General features: G+C 43.7%; 1 protein-coding gene across 2 annotated transcripts in view; it reads right to left on the bottom strand.

The window, feature by feature from the left end:
- NCOA2 (nuclear receptor coactivator 2) overlaps positions 1-21,951 on the bottom strand; it is a 1,980,807-nt gene that overhangs the window by 107,756 nt on the left and 1,851,100 nt on the right. For both annotated transcript variants that reach the window (XM_044067155.1, XM_044067157.1), the window contains exon 22: positions 21,331-21,529. In XM_044067155.1, coding sequence (XP_043923090.1) covers positions 21,331-21,529 — 199 coding nt within the window. The remainder of the gene's footprint in view (positions 1-21,330; positions 21,530-21,951) is intronic.

The following is a 21,951-nucleotide window of genomic DNA, read 5'->3' as shown; positions in this document are numbered from 1 at the left end:
AAGCTTCTGGTGTCATTCAAAGGGGATCCAGTATTTGCCTGGGAGGGCATGATCGACAAACAACGATGCTTTGCCAGAGATGGTCTGCACCTGTCACCCCAGGGATTCAGGTCACTGGCTAAAGCTCTTGCCACCCCTATAGTGCCTTTTTTAGGCAAGGTTCAAAGGATAAAACCACCACCGTAACAGATACAAGCATGCAAAATCTGAAGGTAATGCTACTCAATGCTAGAAGTCTAAACCTCAAAATGCACTCTCTCGAGGCACTCCTAAAAATGGAGAACATCGATATCTGTGCAGTAACTGAGACCTGGTTCAAGGCTCCAGAGAGCACCCCTGCAATACCAGGCTACAATTCTTACCACACTTTTCAGCCACAAAACCAAGACCGCAACACTAAAGGTGGAGGAGTGTCCATATTCACCAAGGATATTCACACTTCCAGGCTAGTTGCCCAACACAATGCATCTGAAATTCTCCAGGTGCAACTAACACTAGGTAAGACTGCAATCCAAATTGTAGCTTGCTACAGATCCCCCACCATGCCCCAAGATTCTCACTACACCTATCTAAACATACTGGAAAATATTAAGATACAACCAAACACCCTAATACTGGGTGATTTCAACTATTCTACCATTAATTGGGAAAACTACTCGGGTACCAACTCCTTTTGCCAACTGTTCTTGGAATTCAAAAAATTCCAACGGCCTGGATCAACTAATCCACTGTCCCACCAGGGGCTCCAATATCCTAAACCTGGTCATTACCAACATGGGAGATAGATGCTCCACACCAGTGGTCACCCCCTCATTGGTCAGGTCTGACCATAAGCAAATCACCCTTGACATCCACATCCCACCCCCACCCCCCAGTAAGGAAACCTCCTTAAAAAACTTCTCCAAAGCCAACTTCAAGCTACTGAAGTCAGAAGTGACAAACTTCACAACACCCACGCAGACGGGATCTGGAAGTTCGACTGCAGAATCCTACACTAAGGCACTGTACGAGCACATCCACTCATGCATAAATCGTGCCATCCCAAATAGAACCAAGATGCTCTCCTCCAAAAAAAGGAAGCCAATCTGATGGTCCCCTGCTATAAACAAACTACACAAGAGAAGGAAGAAACTGTTGCAAAAAAGAGGAAAATCCCAGGATGCAAAAAAAGTACAGTTTTGTACCTACCATAAATGTAGATGTTCGAGGATCCACATTGCTGCAGTCCGCTTGAATTGGGTAAGTATGTCCCAGTGTCGGCCCGAATAGCAAAAGTATATGGCTGGTCGGTCAGGCATGATAGTCTCCTGCAGCAATGTGGATCCTCGACTATCGCATGACCCGTCATATCTCAATTCTTTCTTGCCCCAGATGTCGAAGACCCTAAAAGACAAGTAAAACCAAAACACCAAACAAAGCCAAAAATATAACACAATATATACGAAATTACAAGAGTGCCAGCCTCCGCCCACACCCCTAAGCACAGAGGGGAAGGAGGGAGATGGGGTCGGACTACAGCAATGGATCTCGAACAGAGGTATGCACGGTAAAACTGTACTATGTTCTTCATTCCACATTGCCAGTCCATAACAATGGGTAGAATCCCAAGCGGAAGTGAGGAGGTGGGCAAATCGAAGCGAGTCAACATGATCTCCAAAATAGCTGTAGCAAAATGGCTGAATTTAGAGTAGAGAGGAAGGTGGTAATGCTTGAAGAAATGCTTTGTTCGGTAAACACCTCGAAGCTCAAAACAAAATACCCCGAAATGCTGTTGAAGTGGCAGTAGCCCTAGTGGAATGAGGCCTAATCCCAGCTGGAATCTCCTTGCCGCAGGGAGCCTCAAAGATTACAAATGCAAGAGCCAATCCACTTAGAAATAGTTTGTTTTGACACAGGCTTTGCCGAGAACTCAAAGCAAAAGAAACAAACGCTGCAAAAGGACTATAAATCCTTAACATAGCAAATAATAGCATAACTGCCTGTGTACATCTACGTTATTGCCAAAATCTTTTTCCCCTTATTTTGGGGATCGCATAGAAAGTAGGCAAATGAATATAGTTTGGTTGGAAACACATAGAAACCTAGCCGCGGGCTCAGAAGTTGATGCAGTAATGATACCCTATCATATGGAGAATCAAAAAAGGCTCTACATGCATAAGGGCCTGTAATTCAAAACCCTTCTTGCAGAGTAACAGCCCGGCAAAAGCGGTCTTCATGACAAATGTTTCAATTCAGCAGTAGCCGCCTTGGGCAGCAAAGGTTAATGGAAATGGTTTCTCAACACAAAATTGAGGTCTAGCTAAGATATTGAGGAGCTCGTGGGGTCTTATATTCTTGCCACTACAAGATGGCAGACAAAGGATCTCAAACAATGGGGTGGTCCTACAATCATAGTGAGAGCACAAGTGCTGCAACATGCCATAATCGGAAGAAAGACAAACCTTTGTCCAATAACTCGATGATAAGATAAAAAAGAGCCACCTCCAAATTAGGCTCAGAATCTCCAAATTCTTTGCTGCACTCCCAAAATAGGAAATCTCTTCCATTTTTCTGGAACACTTTCCTTGTACTAGGTCTTCTGGCTTCCATAATCACATTTTAAACTTGTTGAGGAAGTTGAGACCTGCGTGTTTCAAAACAGAATATGCCAGGCTGTTAGATGAAGGGATGAAGCTTGACAGGCTTTGGGTGACCCGTCCCTCTGAGACAACAGGTGTGGAATCAAGGTAAAGGCCATGGAGGCTTCCTTACCAAGACCACGGTAATGGGTACCAGTGTTGCCGGGGCTGATCTGGGCTATTAAAAATCAAGAGAAAGCGAACTTGTGCATTTAGAACTTTTGGGAGAAGGAGCGGGAGATTGAAGGCATGCATGAAGATTTTTCCGGCGGAAAGAAAGAGCATGCTCCAAGCTGTTAATGATGGGAAACATAACATTTCGCTTTGGCAGCTGGTGGTTTGAAGATGGAGAAGCGAACGAATCTGCCATCTGGAGATCCCCTTGACGCATCAATTTCGAGAAATACATGAAGATCCAGTTTCCCTTTCATTGAGATGTGGGTACATGCTAACTTAACACATCCTGAGAGTTCTGTGCTCACGGCGAAAACTGCTTGCCTGAAGAGTTAGTTTGAAGCTGGCGCAGTCTCTCAAAAATCATTGTTTGCATGCATAGGGTAGAATGTGTTCCCCCTTGTTTTGTTGATGTACCCACATGACATTGTGTTGTCTGAGCTCCCCAAGCACCCTCCTGGAAAAGTAACTCATGTAGAAGAAGCCATTATTACCGAGCTGTCACACTTATCCTATTTCGATTGTGGATGCTGTGTCTGGCGAATACACTTGTCTTATCCACTTTCCATTTAGATGGAGCTCCCAGAAAAACGTAATGTCTGAGGCATCTGTGTAGAATCTATTTCTGCGAGATACCACATTGCAGATTCCTCTTGTTGGGTATTCCTGAGCCCACCACCAAAATTCAAGTTGGATGCAAGGTATTATTTGAATGACAGTGTCAAATCCTGGCAGTGCTGTGTCCATACATTTTTGAGATACCATTGCAGCTTCCTCATGGCGTTTGGCATTGGGGAAGCACCAAATCCCTAAGATGTAAAGCGATTTCGGAAGCTTGAAGGACTGTCCTTGCCTTGGATATTTGGTTCAGAAGGATAGTTGATGGAAGTAAATGGAAAAGATTCTTTTGTTGTCGGGGTTAAAAAGACTAGCCTAGACTTGCTGTATTCGATCTCTTACCCAGAAACACATATGTCTTGAGAGGGTTAGAGACTGGACTTTTGTTCGTTCTAGGAATACCTAGGCATCTTAGCTTTTTCTCCTTCATTTCCAAATGCTGCTAATAAATAAGGCTTTTCTTGTAGGCCAGAATCGAGGCAGTCGTCCAAGTAGGATGATTTGTATTCCTTTTAGCCTAAGTAGATAGGCACCTGGAGCCAGAACCTTTGTGTAGATACTCTGAAGCAGTAGAATAAGATCAAGGAGCAATGAGGGGCTTCGATAATGGAATTTTATTTCAGCATAGATACTTCCTGTTGTTTAGTCTGATAGGCACCCAAAGGTGGCCTGCGGTGATCTAAAAGTTTTTGGGTACTTAGTCCTTTGCCCGCCGGAGTGTGGTAATCAACATTTTAGACTTGGGAATGTCCAGATAAAGTGTTGAGGGATGAATGAAATCAAATTGTCTCCCACGTGTTCCCCCTTCTTTGGTACTGAACAGTAAATCCTAGGCCCCTTTCTAGGAACCGTGGCTGAATGACCCCTATTTGGGTAACAGAGATTTGCTTGTGAGCCTCTCTTTGCGAGAGATGAAATGTCCCAATTGTAACTTTGAAAGGAGGCAAAGGTATGGAAATAAAACCTGTAATGCGTGGTGAATGATATCCAAAACCATCTGTCTTGGGTAATTTCACGAAAGGACTTACCTAGAGCCAGCCTTCACTCCCAAAAGTGCTACCATTGGTTCTGGGCCTAAAGAGCCTTGAAGGCAGATTGGGTCTCTGTTCTGACCCTGCCACCCTCACCCAGTGGTGAAACTCTGTTCTGAGCCTAAAGGGCAACTGAGCTCTGCCCTACCGTGGACCTACCCCTAGACTGGAATCATAAACAGGATATGTCCATCCCTTAGTAGGCCGAATTTCTACTTACTTACTAAACTTGAGGCTGCACTACAAAAATCTTTTGTAGTTTGCATAGACTGGCACTTGTCACTCCATTTTCTTTAAAACTGCTTCCACGAGAACCAAACAGCCGTGGGCTGAGGAAATCCTTGATGTGCAGCATGCTCAGCTAAATTCCTGATCCTCAACCAGGCGTGCCTCTGAAGAACAGAACCAGTGGCGGCTACCCTCAGAGGAGAACTGCACAACATCAAAACCACATTGCAGGAATGCTTACCATGGAAACATCACATAGACTAAATCCTGCAACTCTTTACACTCAATACCTTCCGTAGAGCATCACCTTAGACTTCAATTGTGAAAGGAGATAATTTTGATAAACATGTAAGAACGCTGGCAATTCAGCGCCCTCTGGCCTAAAGTGGAAGAAGTATACACTTTCTTTCCCCATCTATCCCAAGCACTTATATCTTGATCCACAGAGAACAGGATTTTTAACAACAGAAGCCTGCCTTTTGACCCCTGAGACACAGTTTGCCGAGATGCCTTGCAAGGACTAGCAAAAGATACTTATGAAGGCTTCAGGCCTATAGTACCTATCTGTGGTTTAACTGGGGCAGGAGGGCGAAGTCAGAGTTTCAGGAAGCCTCTGCAAAACATCTACACCACATTCAGAACAGGAGAATCGCTAAGGCCTATGCTGGGGTAAAACAAATTTAAGCCTCTTCACGCAGATCAGAGAATCTCTGGGCGCTGTTTAAAATGCTCCTCATGGAATGAAGGAAGTCTCTGAAAATGAAAAATCCTCCAAGGAGGAGAAGCTGAAGGAGTAGAATCATCACATCAGGAATCAGAATAAGGAGGATACTCCTGCAAGTCTTCAACCGAACTCAACCCTCGAACACTGCTCTCAAAACTCTCAAACTCCGGAACCACCCTAGGCCTCCTTATCAGGAGGGCATAGAACCTCTAATCATAGTAATCATCCTGAAGCCATTTTATAAGCATATGTTTCTGACAGAATCTACAAAGAGCTAGGAGAAACCCCACTGAAGTTAAACCTGGCCTGCCTCTCAAAGAAGCGGAAAAGAGGGAGGCTCTAACCACCTTAGGAAGAGAGGGAAGAACGGCACCTGAAAACCCTTCCTGTAAGCTACCTCCTGAGAGGACAGGACCTGTAACAGTAAGAGTCTCTCTCCCTCCTCCTCCATCCCTGGCAGACCTCGGCTCACTGAGCCTTCTAAGAACCGGCGATCGGGACTAGCCGGTTCTTCCAATCCAGGCTTTTTTGCTTTGTCCTTGCGCTTTGGGCTGATGGAGCATCGGCGGCGTTTTATAATTACAAGCTTCCCAAAACCAAACCTGGCTAAGTCTAACCTTCTCTTAATAGTGTTAAATCTAAATCTAGCACAAAGGCGGCATCCAGCATAGCGATAGATTGATGCTCGGGCCTAAACAAGGTATACAAGGTATGGTAATCCCTATGAGGTATCTGTTTCCCACATTCACTTTTTATTCACTTTTCTGACATCCGGTTAATACTGAAAAAAAAGAAAAAAGCAAATATTCCCAGCGATTGCCAGCCAACTTTGGATTGGGTCTTGAAACTCCGACTTGGAAAATTTCAGAGCGCCAACCTACACTCGCAAAACTGCTTCTGCATCGGACCATCGCGGCAAAAGACTGGGGATATGGCGTCCGGTCATGCGCGTGTACCCTGGCGTCCTGGCGTCAGACTGGCGCTGACGGCGTCAGCCGCTTATGCACTTTGGTATTCGGGCCGACTGGGACAGCGGACTACCCAATTGTTAGGACTGCAGCAATGTGGAATGAAGAACATCTCCCTCACCAGCCTCAGTAAGAAGCTGAGATTCCTCATAAAATCCTCAAAAGCTAGTTATGAAAATAAAATTGCCAAAGACTCCAAAGACAACCACAAGGCATTCTACAGTTATGTCAAGAATCTAAATGGCAATGCTCAGACCTGCTCTGAGCTACAACAGAATGGCATTAAATATACTGATCCCAAGGATATTGCCAATATCCTGGCAGATTGATTTAGTGCCAAGTTCACCCCCCTCTCACCCCCTAAAGGGCCCATCTCAATACCAAAAGATTGCCAAATTCCGATAATCACGGCCACACAGGTAGAAACCGCACTCTCCAAAGCTAAGAATACAGCATCCATGGGACCAGATGACATCCCAGTCTGTATACTACATGAACTACAAAATGAACTGGCACCTCACCTAAGTGTCATGTTTAATCATAGCCTCACTTCAGGCTTCGTGCCCACTGAGTGGTGCACAGCTACAGTTATCCTGTTCCAGAAAGGAGGATCCACCTTGGATCCCAGGAACTACCGTCCCATCAGTCTGACAAGCCTGATCTGCAAGGGCATGGAACACATTATCATGGAACTTATAAACAAAGACATTGGCAACCTTCAAACACTGGACCCCACCCAGTTTGGGTTTGTGAAGGGCTGATCTTGTCTCCTGAATCTGATTGACTTCTTCGAATCAGTCTCCAGAGCTGTGGACGAGGGTAAGGCTGTCCACACAGCCTATCTGGACCTCGCCAAGGCCTTCGACACCATCCTCCACTCTGGAATCATAGATAAACTTACTAAGCTGGGCATAAATCCCTATGTCACTCGATGGGTTGTCAACTGGCTTACTGACAGAACCCAGACTGTAAAAGTAGCTGACTCCAAATCCAGCTCCAGACAAGTGACAAGTGGAGTACCTCAGGGTTCAGTCCTGGGACCACTCTTGTTTGGCATCTACTTCTCTGAAGTACAGGCCAACGCTAAGGGACTCTGGCTAACAAAGTTTGCAGATGACTGCAAACTGGGAGCCATTATTGAATCCCCAAATGATGTGGATACTCTACAAAAGGGCCTTACAGAAACAGATGCCTGGTGCCAGAGCAATGGGCTCAAGCTTAATGCCAAGAAATGTATAGTTATCCCCCTTGGAAAAAAAACATGTACCCATGAATTACCACATAGGTGGCAGGACATTAAACATTGAAAGTGTGATGAGAGACTTAGGGACAGAGGTGGACAGTGGTCTCACTTTCGATAACCACATCACCACAACAGTCAGGAAATCCTTCTATGTGGCACACCTCATCACTAAGGGCTTTTCATCCAGAAAAAAGGAGGTCATTGCCCCACTGTACTCATCCCTCATTAGACCCATTATAGAGTATAATGCCCCGTTTGGTATGTACCTCACAAGACATCTGCAACAGCTGGAAAGGCCACAGAAATACCTCACTAAAAGAATCACAGGCTTAAAGCAGATGCCATATGCTGACCGCCTAAAAAAACTCCAGCTATACTCTGTGGCATATCGTCTACTCAGAGGTGATCTCTGCTTAACATACAAGGCCATGTCAAACCCAGAGCTGTTGGACATGCTCCACTTAAAGAAATCCCAATCCCTCAGAGCCACACGCTCCAGGGATCTAAACCTTGTCAGCACAATGAACAAAACATGCTGGAGGGATAGATTCCTGACCCAGAGACTCCCCATACTCTGGAATAGAATGCCCATACATGTCAAGCAGAGCCTCATTGGCCCTCTTCAAAAGGAACCTTGATGACTGGATGGGAGATAGGAAATTCACCCCGGGGATCATGTCAGTCGCCCTATTAGACAGGGGCCCAGAGAAGTAAATACTGTGGGAAGAAATATCCAGGAAATTGTTATGGCTAGGCTTGCATAGGCCCTAGGGCCGATAGCCTAGTACAACCTCTATGAACAACAGAGAACTGGGAATCACAGGAAATGAGCACACTTGCACAGTAAACTTGATGTCATGGCCATCACCACCACCACCACCATCATCATCATCATCATCCTCCTCTTTGTGTGTTGAAATTCCAGTGCAAAAGATGCCAAATAGCACTCAGTGGACAGAGAAAAAAAATAAACTGCACTGAATAAGGAGGGGTTCCGCGACAGACATCTCTCATTTTTCCATAAGCAGCAGTTTTATTTAGTTATTCATTTTGGGAAAAGATATCACTTACTATTTCAATGCATCAGCAAAAGGCCTTGTAATACTGTCACACTGCAACACACTGCAAGTCAGTCTTTCTTTTGCTCAGCCTGTTTCTTTCAATACTACCCAAACCAACTGGTCCTTGTGAGTCAGTCTCTCCTGGTACTTCTGTTATTGCAGTGTCCAATCTCAGTTTCTAAAGCTGACAATCTCAGGGGATATTCCACAGTAGTCTTCATGACTGTTTATACTGTCTTGCTTCTTCCCACATGACCGCAATGTCAGCATTAATTAATTTCTCCATTATATCTTCTTCAAACGTGGTTTGACTTTTTGTTTCTTATACATTTTAGCAAACATATCCACAACAGCGTTCTCTTCTCATGCTGCATATAAACCCTCTAGATGAATCTACTTTCTAAGCCACCTTCCCTCTGCCAGTATTACCTCTTACATCACTCTTGATTAAAAACACCACAGATGGGAAGGCAAATCACATCAGTAATCTGCCAAAATTTCCCTTACTATATACAAATACTACTTTACATCTCCTGAAAACAAGCTATACGCCTGTCAACAGAAAGTAAATAAATATGCAAATGCACAAAGCAGAATAGTACTGCTTACATCTCTGAAAAAAGCTCATGAACTCTGCGATATCCGGTATGAAAACTCATTATCTATTTGTGATGGATGTGAGTACTTAGCCAAACCTGACGCCACATTTTCAAACGCGTCCTGTGGGGGTCATTCGCCTACATTATACTCTGCACACACACACACACACACACACACACACACACACACACACACACACACACACACACACACACACACACACTAAACTATCCTAAGCTGAAGCACTAAAAAGATCACTGATCAACTTTTACTGGCACATTATGTGCAAGGTCCAGCATATACTAATGAGCACTGCAACACACACAGTCACTAGCAAACAGCACTGCAAGACCAACTGCATCCAAGTAATCATCAAATGCAAATAGAAATGTACTAGTGACTGGTGATTTCATAACTAAGATGTTTTGCATTTGTGAGGCTGGACAAAGGCAGGGTGATAGTAAGCTGTCTTCTCAAGGGCCAACACTGGTGATGTTACAAGGCCCCTTAGGACCCTTAAACCAGACAAATACGATTATGGCATGGCAGTGGTCCATGTTGAGGCCAAAGGCCTAGCATGCGGAACCCTGAGGGATATGACAGAGACATAACAGAGCTCTTCATGTATGTCACAAATATAGGTAAGGACCTAGTTTTCAGTGGAATCTTTCCATCGCCAAAATGATGCTGAGATTTAAAGAATAGATGACTGGTTTTAACAACAGTCCAAACATCTGTTGTCATTGTGAAAGGATGCATTACATGTCAGAATGGGGACGAGATGCTTGACAAAGGTACACACTTTTCTAAGAATAGACTAGGCTATAACTTTCATTCCAAAGCTTCAGTATACTGGTTAAAGCTTTTGCTGTATCTATTTGCCTTTTTATGGCAAGGTCTGGCTAAAGATCTCCCAAATTAACCTTCAAAACAAATCATTGGACCATATCAATGTGGCTCTACTTAATGCTAGAAATCTAAACAACAAACTGTTGGACATTGAATCCCTCCTGCATCTGGAACACATCCATGTATGTGTTGTTGCACAGACCTGGTTTAAGTGCCATAGAGCAACCCCAGTATTTATTTAACATTTGTTTACTAGGAAAGTCTGACTTGGAACAAAGCCAATTTTCAGCAGAGACCTGGGGAGAAATGCTCCAGTACCTGGATTTTGTGCTTACCACTCATTTAGACCCAATGGAAACTGTGGTGGCATCTTAATATTTGTTAAGGACTACAACACCTTGAGACAAATACCTAGTGCCTCAAGTGGAGCTTAGAGAGAGATACAAATCACGCTAAACAGGATTAACTACCAGACCACTGCTGGCTACAGGGCTCCCTCCATGTCATACACATTTGAAATACATGGATGAGATCAGCTGGTGGTTTAGTGGAGAAGCGAACAGATCTATGTCTGGAGTTCCCCATGACACTGTCAATTTGAAATACATGAAGATCCAGTTTCCACTGTGGGGATCCATGATTTGTCCTTAACACATCTGCTAAGGAGTTCCTGTGCTCGGCAGAAACCTTGCCTGAAGAGTTAATTTGCAAACTGAAGCAGTCTCCCATAATATCATTGCTTGCCTGCTGTTAGGTGAAATGTGTTCCCCCCTTGTTTGTTGATGTGCCACATGACAGTTGTGTTAAAATCAACACCTGCCCTGGAAAGTAACTCCTTGAAAGCCATTAATGCAAACTGGACTGCTAACATCTCTTTCATGTGATATGTAGATGCTGTAGTCTGGCGAGCCACTTGTCTTGTATCCACTTTCCATCTAAGATGAGCTCCCAAGCAATGTCTGAGGCATCTGTCGTTAGAATCTGTTTACCTCTGGCCGGGTCACAGAGAGTCCCTTGTTTAGGTGACGTTTACAGGCCCACCACAAAATTCCTTTTGAATGCAAGGTATTATTTGAATGACAGTGTCCAAATCCTGGCAGTGCTGTGTCCATACATTTTGAGATACCATTGCAGCTTCCTCATATGCAGTTTGGCATTGGGAAGCACCAGAATACAAGATGCCATGAACCCTAAGGCTTGAAGGACTGTCCTTGCAGTCAGCCCGGACTGAAGAGATAGTTGATGGAAATAAGGGAAAGATTCTTTTGTTTGTCCGGGGGTTAAGGCCGTGGGTTTTGTATTCAGTCTCACACCCAGAGAAGCACGTAATCATGAGAGGGTACTAGACTGGACTTTATTTCGTTCTGGAATACCCAGATATTAGCACTGCTATCGCATATTCCAAATGCTATAGGGTCTTCCACCTTTTCTGTGAGCCAGAATCAGGCAGTCGTCCAAGTAGAGGATAGATTTGTATTCCTTTTGTACAAGTAGAAAGCTATCACTAGACCAAGAACCTTTGTGAATACTCTGGTAGATAAGCCAAGAACGATACAGAGAACTGATAATAGAATTCCCCAGCTCGGCATAGATACTTCCTGCAACTTAGTCTGATAGGCACATGAGAGGGTAAGCCTCCTTGAGATCTAAAGTTACCATCAGTGATCTTTTGCCCAGCAGAGAGGTAAAAAACTGTTGTATGACGATCAACATTTTGAACTTGGGAATGTCAGATAAGTGTTGAGGATAGATAAATCCAAAATTGGTCTCCGCGTGTTCCCCTTCTTTGGCGGTACTAGGAACAAGCGGAATAAAATCCTAGGCCTCTTTGCTTTACAGGAACCCGGCTGAATAGCCCACCCCTATTTGGATAGTAACAGAAATTTGCTTGTGAGCCTCTTTTCTTTGTAAGCGGAGGAATGTCTGGCATGCCTTTGAAAGGGAGAGCAAAGATATGGAAATAAAACCTGTAACGTGGTGAATGATATCCAAAACAGAGCTGTCTTGGGTAATTAAATCCCAATTTTCTTTGAAAAGAGTAACCTTCCTCCCAAAGGTGCTGCCAGGCAGGGAATGTACTGGCAGCTGAAAGGCAAGGTCATTGGGTCTGTAGAGAGAAAGGACTGACCCCTCACCACCAAGTCTGAGCAGGTAGACTCCTGTTGTAGGCCTAAAGAACCTTGAGCTCTGCCCCTACCGTCTAGACCACCCTAGGCTAGGAGGATGTGGGATATGTCCATCCCTTAGTAGGCCAATTTCTACTAAGCTTGGGAGGCTGCACCTGCAGAAATCTTTAACAGTTGCATAGACTTGTACTTGTCCTCCCATTTCTTTAAGAGCGCTGCTTCCACAGGTGAACCAAACAACCACGTCCAGCAGACTGTAAGGAGCATCCAAAATCCTTGTCTTAACATGCTCAGCTAAATTCTGATCCCTCAACCAGGCGTGCCTCGAAGAACAGAACCAGTGGCAGCCACCCTCGAGGAGGCCTGCACAGCATCAAAACCACATTATACTCTGCACACACACACACACACACACACACACACACACACACACACACACACACACACACACACACACACACAGACTAAACTATCCTAAGCTGAAGCACTAAAAAGATCACTGATCAACTTTTACTGGCACATTATGTGCAAGGTCCAGCATATACTAATGAGCACTGCAACACACACAGTCACTAGCAAACAGCACTGCAAGACCAACTGCATCCAAGTAATCATCAAATGCAAATAGAAATGTACTAGTGACTGGTGATTTCATAACTAAGATGTTTTGCATTTGTGAGGCTGGACAAAGGCAGGGTGATAGTAAGCTGTCTTCTCAAGGGCCAACACTGGTGATGTTACAAGGCCCCTTAGGACCCTTAAACCAGACAAATACGATTATGGCATGGCAGTGGTCCATGTTGAGGCCAAAGGCCTAGCATGCGGAACCCTGAGGGATATGACAGAGACATAACAGAGCTCTTCATGTATGTCACAAATATAGGTAAGGACCTAGTTTTCAGTGGAATCTTTCCATCGCCAAAAATGATGCTGAGATTTAAAGAATAGATGACTGGTTTTAACAACAGTCCAAACATCTGTTGTCATTGTGAAAGGATGCATTACATGTCAGAATGGGGACGAGATGCTTGACAAAGGTACACACTTTTCTAAGAATAGACTAGGCTATAACTTTCATTCCAAAGCTTCAGTATACTGGTTAAAGCTTTTGCTGTATCTATTTGCCTTTTTATGGCAAGGTCTGGCTAAAGATCTCCCAAATTAACCTTCAAAACAAATCATTGGACCATATCAATGTGGCTCTACTTAATGCTAGAAATCTAAACAACAAACTGTTGGACATTGAATCCCTCCTGCATCTGGAACACATCCATGTATGTGTTGTTGCACAGACCTGGTTTAAGTGCCATAGAGCAACCCCAGTATTTATTTAACATTTGTTTACTAGGAAAGTCTGACTTGGAACAAAGCCAATTTTCAGCAGAGACCTGGGGAGAAATGCTCCAGTACCTGGATTTTGTGCTTACCACTCATTTAGACCCAATGGAAACTGTGGTGGCATCTTAATATTTGTTAAGGACTACAACACCTTGAGACAAATACCTAGTGCCTCAAGTGGAGCTTAGAGAGAGATACAAATCACGCTAAACAGGATTAACTACCAGACCACTGCTGGCTACAGGGCTCCCTCCATGTCTCCAGAAAAATTACACATTCCTAAATATTCTGGATGAATCCCAAATAAGAAGGAATGCTGTTATCCTAGGTGATTTTAACTACCCAATGATTAACTGGGGGACATGACAAACCATCAACATACAATATGCACAGAGATTCTTGGATTTCATAAACAAGATGTGACTAGAGCAATTTGTAAATGAAGCTACTACAGAGCAGAATATACTTAACCCAGTCATAAGAAATGTAGCTACTGTATGTACCATTTCATAGGTATTCCCCCCTCATTGTACATCTCAGACCACAGATTGGTAACCTTCTCTATCTAAACTTTCAAATTGACAAGCAAATATTACAGAATTCAACGACCTTAAACATAAACTTCCTATAGTACTATGATGACGTCTCTAAATTAGAGTATAATGTTTACTGCCCACAATACTAAGAGATATACAGACCTGCACCTGGACAAATGTAACAAATTGGAAGATTCCCACCAAATCCAAACCAAATGGAAGGTTTAAAAATCAAACTTTCATGGTGATCCTCTATCATTAATAAATTACATAATAAAAGAAAGAAACTCCTAAAACTATAAAGCAGAACAAATGACCCCCTAACAAAGGAGGGCATCAAACAGCTAGATAAACTAAAAAGGGACAAAGCTTTCTACAATCTCGGTCTAGCCACAGAAGCCAAAGACAACCATTAATCATTCTTTTATGTCAGAAAAATAAGATACAATACTCAACATTGCTCTGAGCTTATTCACAATGGTACCAGCTACTCAAATCCAATAGATATTGCTAACATACTGGCTAATAAATTTAGTGCCAACTTCACCTAAGACATCTACTCCAAACCCACCCCATCCCTGATGGATTCATGCCACCAGTCATCACAACAGAGCATGTACTGAAGGTACTCTCCAAAAAGTACAGTTGTGTACCTACCATAAATGTGCATGTTAGAGTGTATTCACTGTTGCAGTCATTACACTTGGGTTATCCTGCTGGCAGGCGACCCGTAGTCGGCCCGAGTTCCAAAGTCTTGGTCCGGCGTCAGTTGCTGTCGCCTCTTCCCTGACGTCAGTGCAGCAGGGGTATAAAAATTGCAACCGGCACCATTTTCTTCAGTTTTTCTTGCCCCAGATGTCAGGTGCCCCCAGAAATGAAGGCTGTAAAGATAAAAATATGCCAAACAACCATGCATACATCATAAAAAACATATTCTTCTTCTAAAAGCAAATACACCACATAGGTTGTATAGAGTTGAGAAGTACAGAATAGTCCCAGCAGAGGGGGATGGTGGGTGGGTAACCAGGACTGCAACAGTGAATACACTCGAACATCTACATTTATGGTAGGTACACAACTGTACTATGTTCATCGTGTTTCACTGTTGCAGTCATTACACTTGGGTAGAATCCCACAGCTTAGGCAGGGTGGCTGGGTCTACATTGGATTTGGCGAGGCCAACAAGCCCTGCAGAACTGCAGTGGCAAAGCCTGCTCTGGATTTGGAGTAGAGAGGTAGGTGGTAGTGCTTGGCAAAAGTGTGCACTGAGCTCCAGGTTGCAGCTTCTAATATGTCTTTGGTTGGTACCCCTCTGAGGAAAGCTGCTGAAGTGGCTGCTGCTCTGGTAGAATGAGGCCTAATGCCCTTAGGCACAGATTTGCCATGTTGTGCATAACAGAAGCGGATGCAGTGTCCTATCCATTTGGAGATTGTCTGCTTTGAAATAGGTTTTCCTTGTGATCCTGCAGCATATGCTACAAACAGTTGCTCAGTTTTTCTGAAAGCTTTTGTTTTGTCCAAGTAAAATCGTAGCTGCCTGTGAATATTCAAAGAGTGCAGAAGTCTTTCCCCTTTATTCTGCAGATTTGGGTAGAAAGTAGGCAAATGAATAGTTTGGTATAAGGCCACATTGGAGACCACTTTTGGCATGAATGTTGGGTTCGTCCTTAGAGAAACCCTGTCCTGGTGAAAAATGAGAAAAGGTTCCACAGCCATCAATGCCTGTAACTCTGAAACTCTTCTAGCTGAAGTTATTGCTAGGAGCAGAGCAGTTTTCCATGACAAGAATTTTAGATCAGCTGTGCTGGCTGGTTCAAAAGGAGACGGTGTTAGTTTTTCTAAAACAAAATTGAGGTCCCAAGTAGGTACTGGTGCTCTCCTAGGGGGTCTTATACTCTTTGCCCCTCTGAGGTACTGTCGTAGTAGAGGATGTGAAAAAATAGGAGGATCCGTATTGTAATGAGCTGAAATGGCAGAGGCATGGATTTTAATAGAAGAAAAAGATAGGTCTTTGTCCAACATCTCAGTCAGGTATTGTAAAATCTGAGGCATATTAGGGACCAGTGGGTCGAGGCCTTGTGCCTGGTTCCAAGCACAGAATCTCTTCCATTTTTCCTCATAAGATTTCCTAGTGCTGGGTCTCCTGGCTTCCAAAATTACATCCATAACAGCTTTAGAGAGAGAGGGTGCAGTCTGAGTGGCTACATTATCTGCCATGCTGCCAGGTTTAAGGTTCTGAGTTGACTGTGCAGAATCTGATTGTTTTGCTGTGTCAGAAGATGAAGGATTTGAGGTAGAGGCCAAGGCGGGCCTTGGGACAAAATCTTTAGGATTGGGTATCAGTGCTGGCGTGGCCAGTCTGGTGCAATCAGGATCATTTTTGGCCTCTCTTGTCTGACTTTTAGAAGCACCTTGGTGAGAAGAGGCATTGGAGGGAAGGCATAGACTGTCAGATTTTTCCAGTTGAAAGACAAAGCATCCACTTTCCATGCTTGAGAGTGATAAGCCCTTGTGAAAAATTTCTGTAACTGGAAATTGTGAGGGGAGGCAAATAGATCTATGTCTGGGCATCCCCATTCCCTTGTTATCATGTTGAACACTTGTAGATTTAGCTTCCATTCGTGAGGATCCATGAGATTTCTGCTTAGTTCGTCTGCCACTGTATTTTCTGTTCCTGGCAGGAATTGTGCTTGCAGATGTACCTGGTAAGTCAGTGCTGTGTTCCACAAAGTCATGGCTTGTCTGCATAGGGGGTAGGAATGTGTGCCCCCTTGCTTGTTTATGTACCACATAACTGTGGTATTGTCCGTCTTTATTAATAATTGTCCTGGATGTATTAGGTCCTTGAAGGCTGTCAGGGCATTCTGTACAGCTAGCATCTCTTTTTGATTGATGTGAAGATGCAGTTGTTTCTTGGGCCACGTGCCCTGAATACATTTTCCTGCCATATGTGCTCCCCTGGCGTAATCCTATGCATCCGTTGTTATTGTCTGCCTGGCTGAAGGTAAGGTGAAAGGCTGTCCCTTGTTGTGGTGACAGGCCTGTGACCACCATCGAAACGCCTGCTGTAGGCAGGGAATCAATTTTATGATTGTCTCTAGGCTGTGACAATGCTGAGTCCAAACACTTTTTAGATACCATTGTAGTTTCCTCATATGCATTTTGGCATATGGAATTAGTAGAATGCAAGATGCCATGAAACCCAGGGCCTGCAGAATTTTTCTTGCAGGGAGCTGGGTCTTTGTTGCCATCATTTGAAAGTAATGAGTCACTTGCCTTTGTTTGTCTGGTGTGAGATAAGCCATCTGGGCAGTTGTATTCAAGGAATATTATCACCCAGGAATATTATCTCTTGAGAGGGCACTAGTATTGATTTCTTTTCGTTTACTGTGTACCCTAGGCAAATTAGTAATCTTTTTACAAACTCCAGGTGCTTTAGAAGAATGTCTTTGCTCTCTGCTTGAATAAGGCAGTCGTCCAAGTAGGGATATATTTGAATTCCTTTTTGCCTGCAAAATGCAATAAATGGTGCCAGGCATTTTGTGAAGACCCTGGGTGCAGTAGATAAGCCAAAGGGCAGTGCAGAGAATTGGTAATGCATTGAGTCTGCTATAAATCTGAGGTATCTTCTGCACGATTGTCTGATTGGGACGTGCAGGTATGCCTCCTTGAGATCCAAAGTAACTAGCCAAGCCTCTTTGCCCAGCATGGGCAAGAGTTGTTGCAGTGTTAACATTTTGAATTTTGGAACATCCAGGAAAGTATTTAGGATTGACAGGTCCAGTATTGGTCTCCATGCTTTGTCCTTTCTGGGTACTAGGAAAAGTCGTGAGTAAAATCCTTGGCCCTGTTCTTCTTGTGGGACATTTTGAATAGCTCCCATATCCATAAGAGCCGCAATCTGTTTTTGTGCCTTTGCCCATTGGTTTTGAGGCAGGTGTGGCATACCTTTTGGTTTTGGAAGCGTGTGGAAGTGGAACCTGTACCCTTGAGAAACTATATTCAACACCCATTGGTCTTGGGTGATCATGTGCCAATTTTTTGAGAAAAGTGCTAGCTTTCCCCCTAGGGGTGCTGTCAACTGGTAAGTGCTTGGCATTTGCAGAGGGAAGTCATTGTGACTGTTTTCTATAAGGTTGTGATTTGTCTTCTCCTCCTTTGGGGGTTGAAGAACCCCATTGTTTAGGTCTGTAGGAGCCTTGGGGCTGAGATCTGCCTCTTGGGCATCTGTATCTGCCTCTTTGTGGCCTGTCTGACACTGGAAAGGACCAATTTTTTGAAGGCCAGTTCCTGCTAAATCTAGGTGGCTGAACCTGTAAGAAATCTTTCACAGTTTGCATTGACTTTGTTTTAACCTCCACTTTCTTTAAAACCTCTTCTGCCTTAACACCAAAGTATCATGCTGTAGTGGAGCATCCAATAATTTCATTTTAACATGGTCAGGTAAACTTTGTTCTTTCAACCAAGCATGTCTTCGAATAACTGAGCCTGTAACTGCGGCTCTACAAGAAGCCTCTAATGAATCAAAACCACAGTGCAGAGTATGCTTTCCCACTTGTTCAACTGCATGCAATAAATCCTGCATTTCTTTACAGTCTGGACCTTCTGTATTAGTAACCATTTTCTGCTTTAACAATGACACGAGATACTGCTGATATTTAAGCATGTGAAACTGACAGTTTAAAGCTCTTACAACTAAAGTAGCAGAAGTGTAAACTTTTTCCCCCCATCTGTCCAGAGCTCTGGAATCCCTATCTGAGGGGACAGGATTTTTGGCAGTGGACGCTTTAACCCCTTTTGGACCCTGAGAAATAGTTTCTGGGTCCGCAGTGGGGTTTTTGTAAAGAAATTTATGAGAGTCAGGGACCCTGTAGTACCTGTCTGGCTTTACTGGTGCAGGGGGTAAAGAATCTGGAGACGGACTGGATTCAGAAAAAACATCATCAACAATATCAAGCACAGGGGGGATACCCAAGGGCCTGTGTTGAGGCAATAGAAGGAAATCTCTGTGCCTTTTCTTGGATTCTGAGTAATCCTGGCTCTCCCAATGGAAGTGTTCCCTCATGGTGTGCAGGGTTTCCCCAAAAGAGTAATCCTCAGGCGGTGAGGCTGAAGGAATGGACTCTTCAGCATCAGAGTCCTCATAGGGAGGGAGAGAATAGCCCTGGTCAGAGGAAGAATCAGAAGAAATGGAAACCTGATCAGAGGAATCATAATTAGTGTTTTGCCTAGGCCTTTTGTCAGGAGGGGTATGGGAGCCCCTGATTAAAGTAATAAGGTCTTCGGCCATTTTAAGCATCTGTTTCTTAGGCATGGATGACTGTTCTGGAGAATGCTGCACTTGTTTCTTTGTCTTTAAAGGTGTTTTTGACTTTGCCTTTGCTCCTGTAGTAGCTTTAATTGTAAGCTGTGAAGGTCTGAAAACACCCTCAGAAGCCGGTGCCTGCTCAGAGGCTCCGGACCCATCAGAGGGTATATTTTCCGTAGGCCCAATACCTTGAGTTTCCACAGGCGTCGGTGTCTCCACGTGGCTGTCGGTTGCGGCCTGTGGCTCTGAGGTAGCGGGTGTCAGGGGCTGCGAAAGCGCCTCACTGAGAACTGGCGAACCGGTCACTGGCCTAGAAGAGGCTTTGTTGTCGGTTTTGGACCTCAGATGCCTGTCTTTTTCTTTGTCTTTGCGTTTTTTATACATTCCGGTCGTCGGTTGTTCCTACGGCATTATGTAATTAAATCGTCGTCCAAAATAATGTAAAGCAAAATCAAACCGACGTTTAATAGTGCGTTTATTAAATCTAGCACAAAACCCACAACTAGTGACGTCGTGGTCAGGGCCTAGGCAAGCAATGCAGCAAGAGTGGAAGTCCTTATGAGGTATTTGCTTCCCACAAGAAATACAATTATTAACTTTTACTGACATCGGTCTGGAGCAAGAAAAAGTTTCCCCAACGGGGTACTTAGCTTTGTTGAAGACTTCGGTTCTGAAATTCAATTTTGAAAATCTCAGGAGTCGGCAGACCAGCACTTGAGAACTGCTTATGCTTCGGGCACTGCATGGCAAGAAAGACTGAAGAAAATGGCGTCAGTTGCAACTTTTATACTCCTGGCGCACTGACGTCAGGGAAGAGGCTACAGCAACCGAAGCCGGACCAAGACTTTGGAACTCGGGCCGAGTACGGGTCGCCTGCCAGCAGGATAATCCAAGTGGAATGACTGCAACAGTGAAACACGATGAACATCATAAACACATTGTGCATGGGGCCAGACAACATACCAAGCTGCCTAAATAATAGCATTAAGCAAGCACTGATGGACCCACCATTCAAAACTCTCCAACCTGAGCCGATCAACTGGCTTTGTCTCACAGCTGCTGTAATAACACTCTGCAAGGGTAGCCCCCACCTCAGACACCAGGAATTACAGTTCCATCAGCCTAACAAATATTACATTTAAAGTCATGGAACATATCATTATGGACCTAAATAACTATGATATCAAAAATCTTAGACTTTACCACCAGGAGCATGGCTTTGTCAAAGGTAGGTACTATCTAGTGAATCTTGTAAATGTCTTTGATTACTCAGAATGCTAACTGCAGACAACTGTCCACAGAGTGTACCTTGCCCTTGCCACAGCATTCAATACCATACCATATGCAGACATAATAAAAAAAAAAAATTAATGAAGTTCAAACTTACCACGTACGATTAGGTGGACAGCCAAATGGCTTGGAGATGGGGATCGCACTGTCAGACCAGAGGAGCATTCTCTAAAAACACGAAAGTGTCCAGTGGAGACATGTAGGTATCAGTTCTGGGACCTTTGCTATTCAGTATCTACTTCTCCGATCTCCAGTTATCAAATAAGACCTCTGGTTAACAAAGTCTGCTGATGATTTTAAGCTATGAATTGTCAAGTCTCCCCCACTGACATACAAGCACTTCAGCAGGAGCTTATACTTGTCAATAGCTGGTACACTGAAAATGGGCTCAAGTTCAATGCTGGTGATTTTGGTAACTACGCTAAATGACTGCACTGTGGCTGTAAATTCTGTAGTTTATGATTATTTTCATATAACTGGTTTATAAGTTGTCTTGTAAAGACCTATTATGGAATATGACTACCAAGCATGCAATCTGCCTCCTAAAATATCATAATTCATAAAATTAAAACAAAGAACAAACAAAAATAGAGACACAGAGAGAAGCATTTTGCTAACCTGCTCGGGACCCAAGGAGGACAACCCTGACGTAGGCACAGAGGTCACTGAGGTCATGCTGATCTGCCCTGACATCTGGGTCATGCTGTTCATACCAGCAGAGCTGGCTGCCATGGATACACTGATGTTCATGTTGTTGTTATACATGCCAGTGCTGGCTTGTTGCGCAAACTGAGGTGGAGACTGTTGAGTAAACATGCTGCAACGTAAAGATTAAAAATCTTAAGTTATTTTTGTTTACCCTTCTTTGCAAGCAATAACTCAGTGCTGTTTGTTGACAACAGAAGAAATAAGTAAAATTAAGCAATCTAAACAAAAAACATGAAGCGATATGCACACATTCTTAATGAACCGAAGAGCAAAAGACTTCTTTAACTGATTAAGTACAATAAACAATGCACAAAACATTGAAAAAGTCAATATGTACTCCCTGCATCATGAACTATTCTAAATAGATGAGCAGGGTGCCAGAAATAATCTTTCTATCCTCTTGCATCTCTATAACTTGTCTAAAACTGCCTTTTTTTTAAAACAAGAAACATTTTTATTAAATCATGTATGACATAGGTAACCATACATTTATATAAATGGAAACAGACTATATTGATATAACTGTAGTTG

The sequence above is a fragment of the Protopterus annectens genome, chromosome 3.part1 (assembly GCF_019279795.1).
Source record: "Protopterus annectens isolate FY-2018-M chromosome 3.part1, PAN1.0, whole genome shotgun sequence".
NCBI classification, from domain to species: domain Eukaryota; kingdom Metazoa; phylum Chordata; order Ceratodontiformes; family Protopteridae; genus Protopterus; species Protopterus annectens.
The sequence above is the reverse complement of the archived record's forward strand: the minus strand, read 5'-3'. Positions and strand labels throughout refer to the sequence as shown.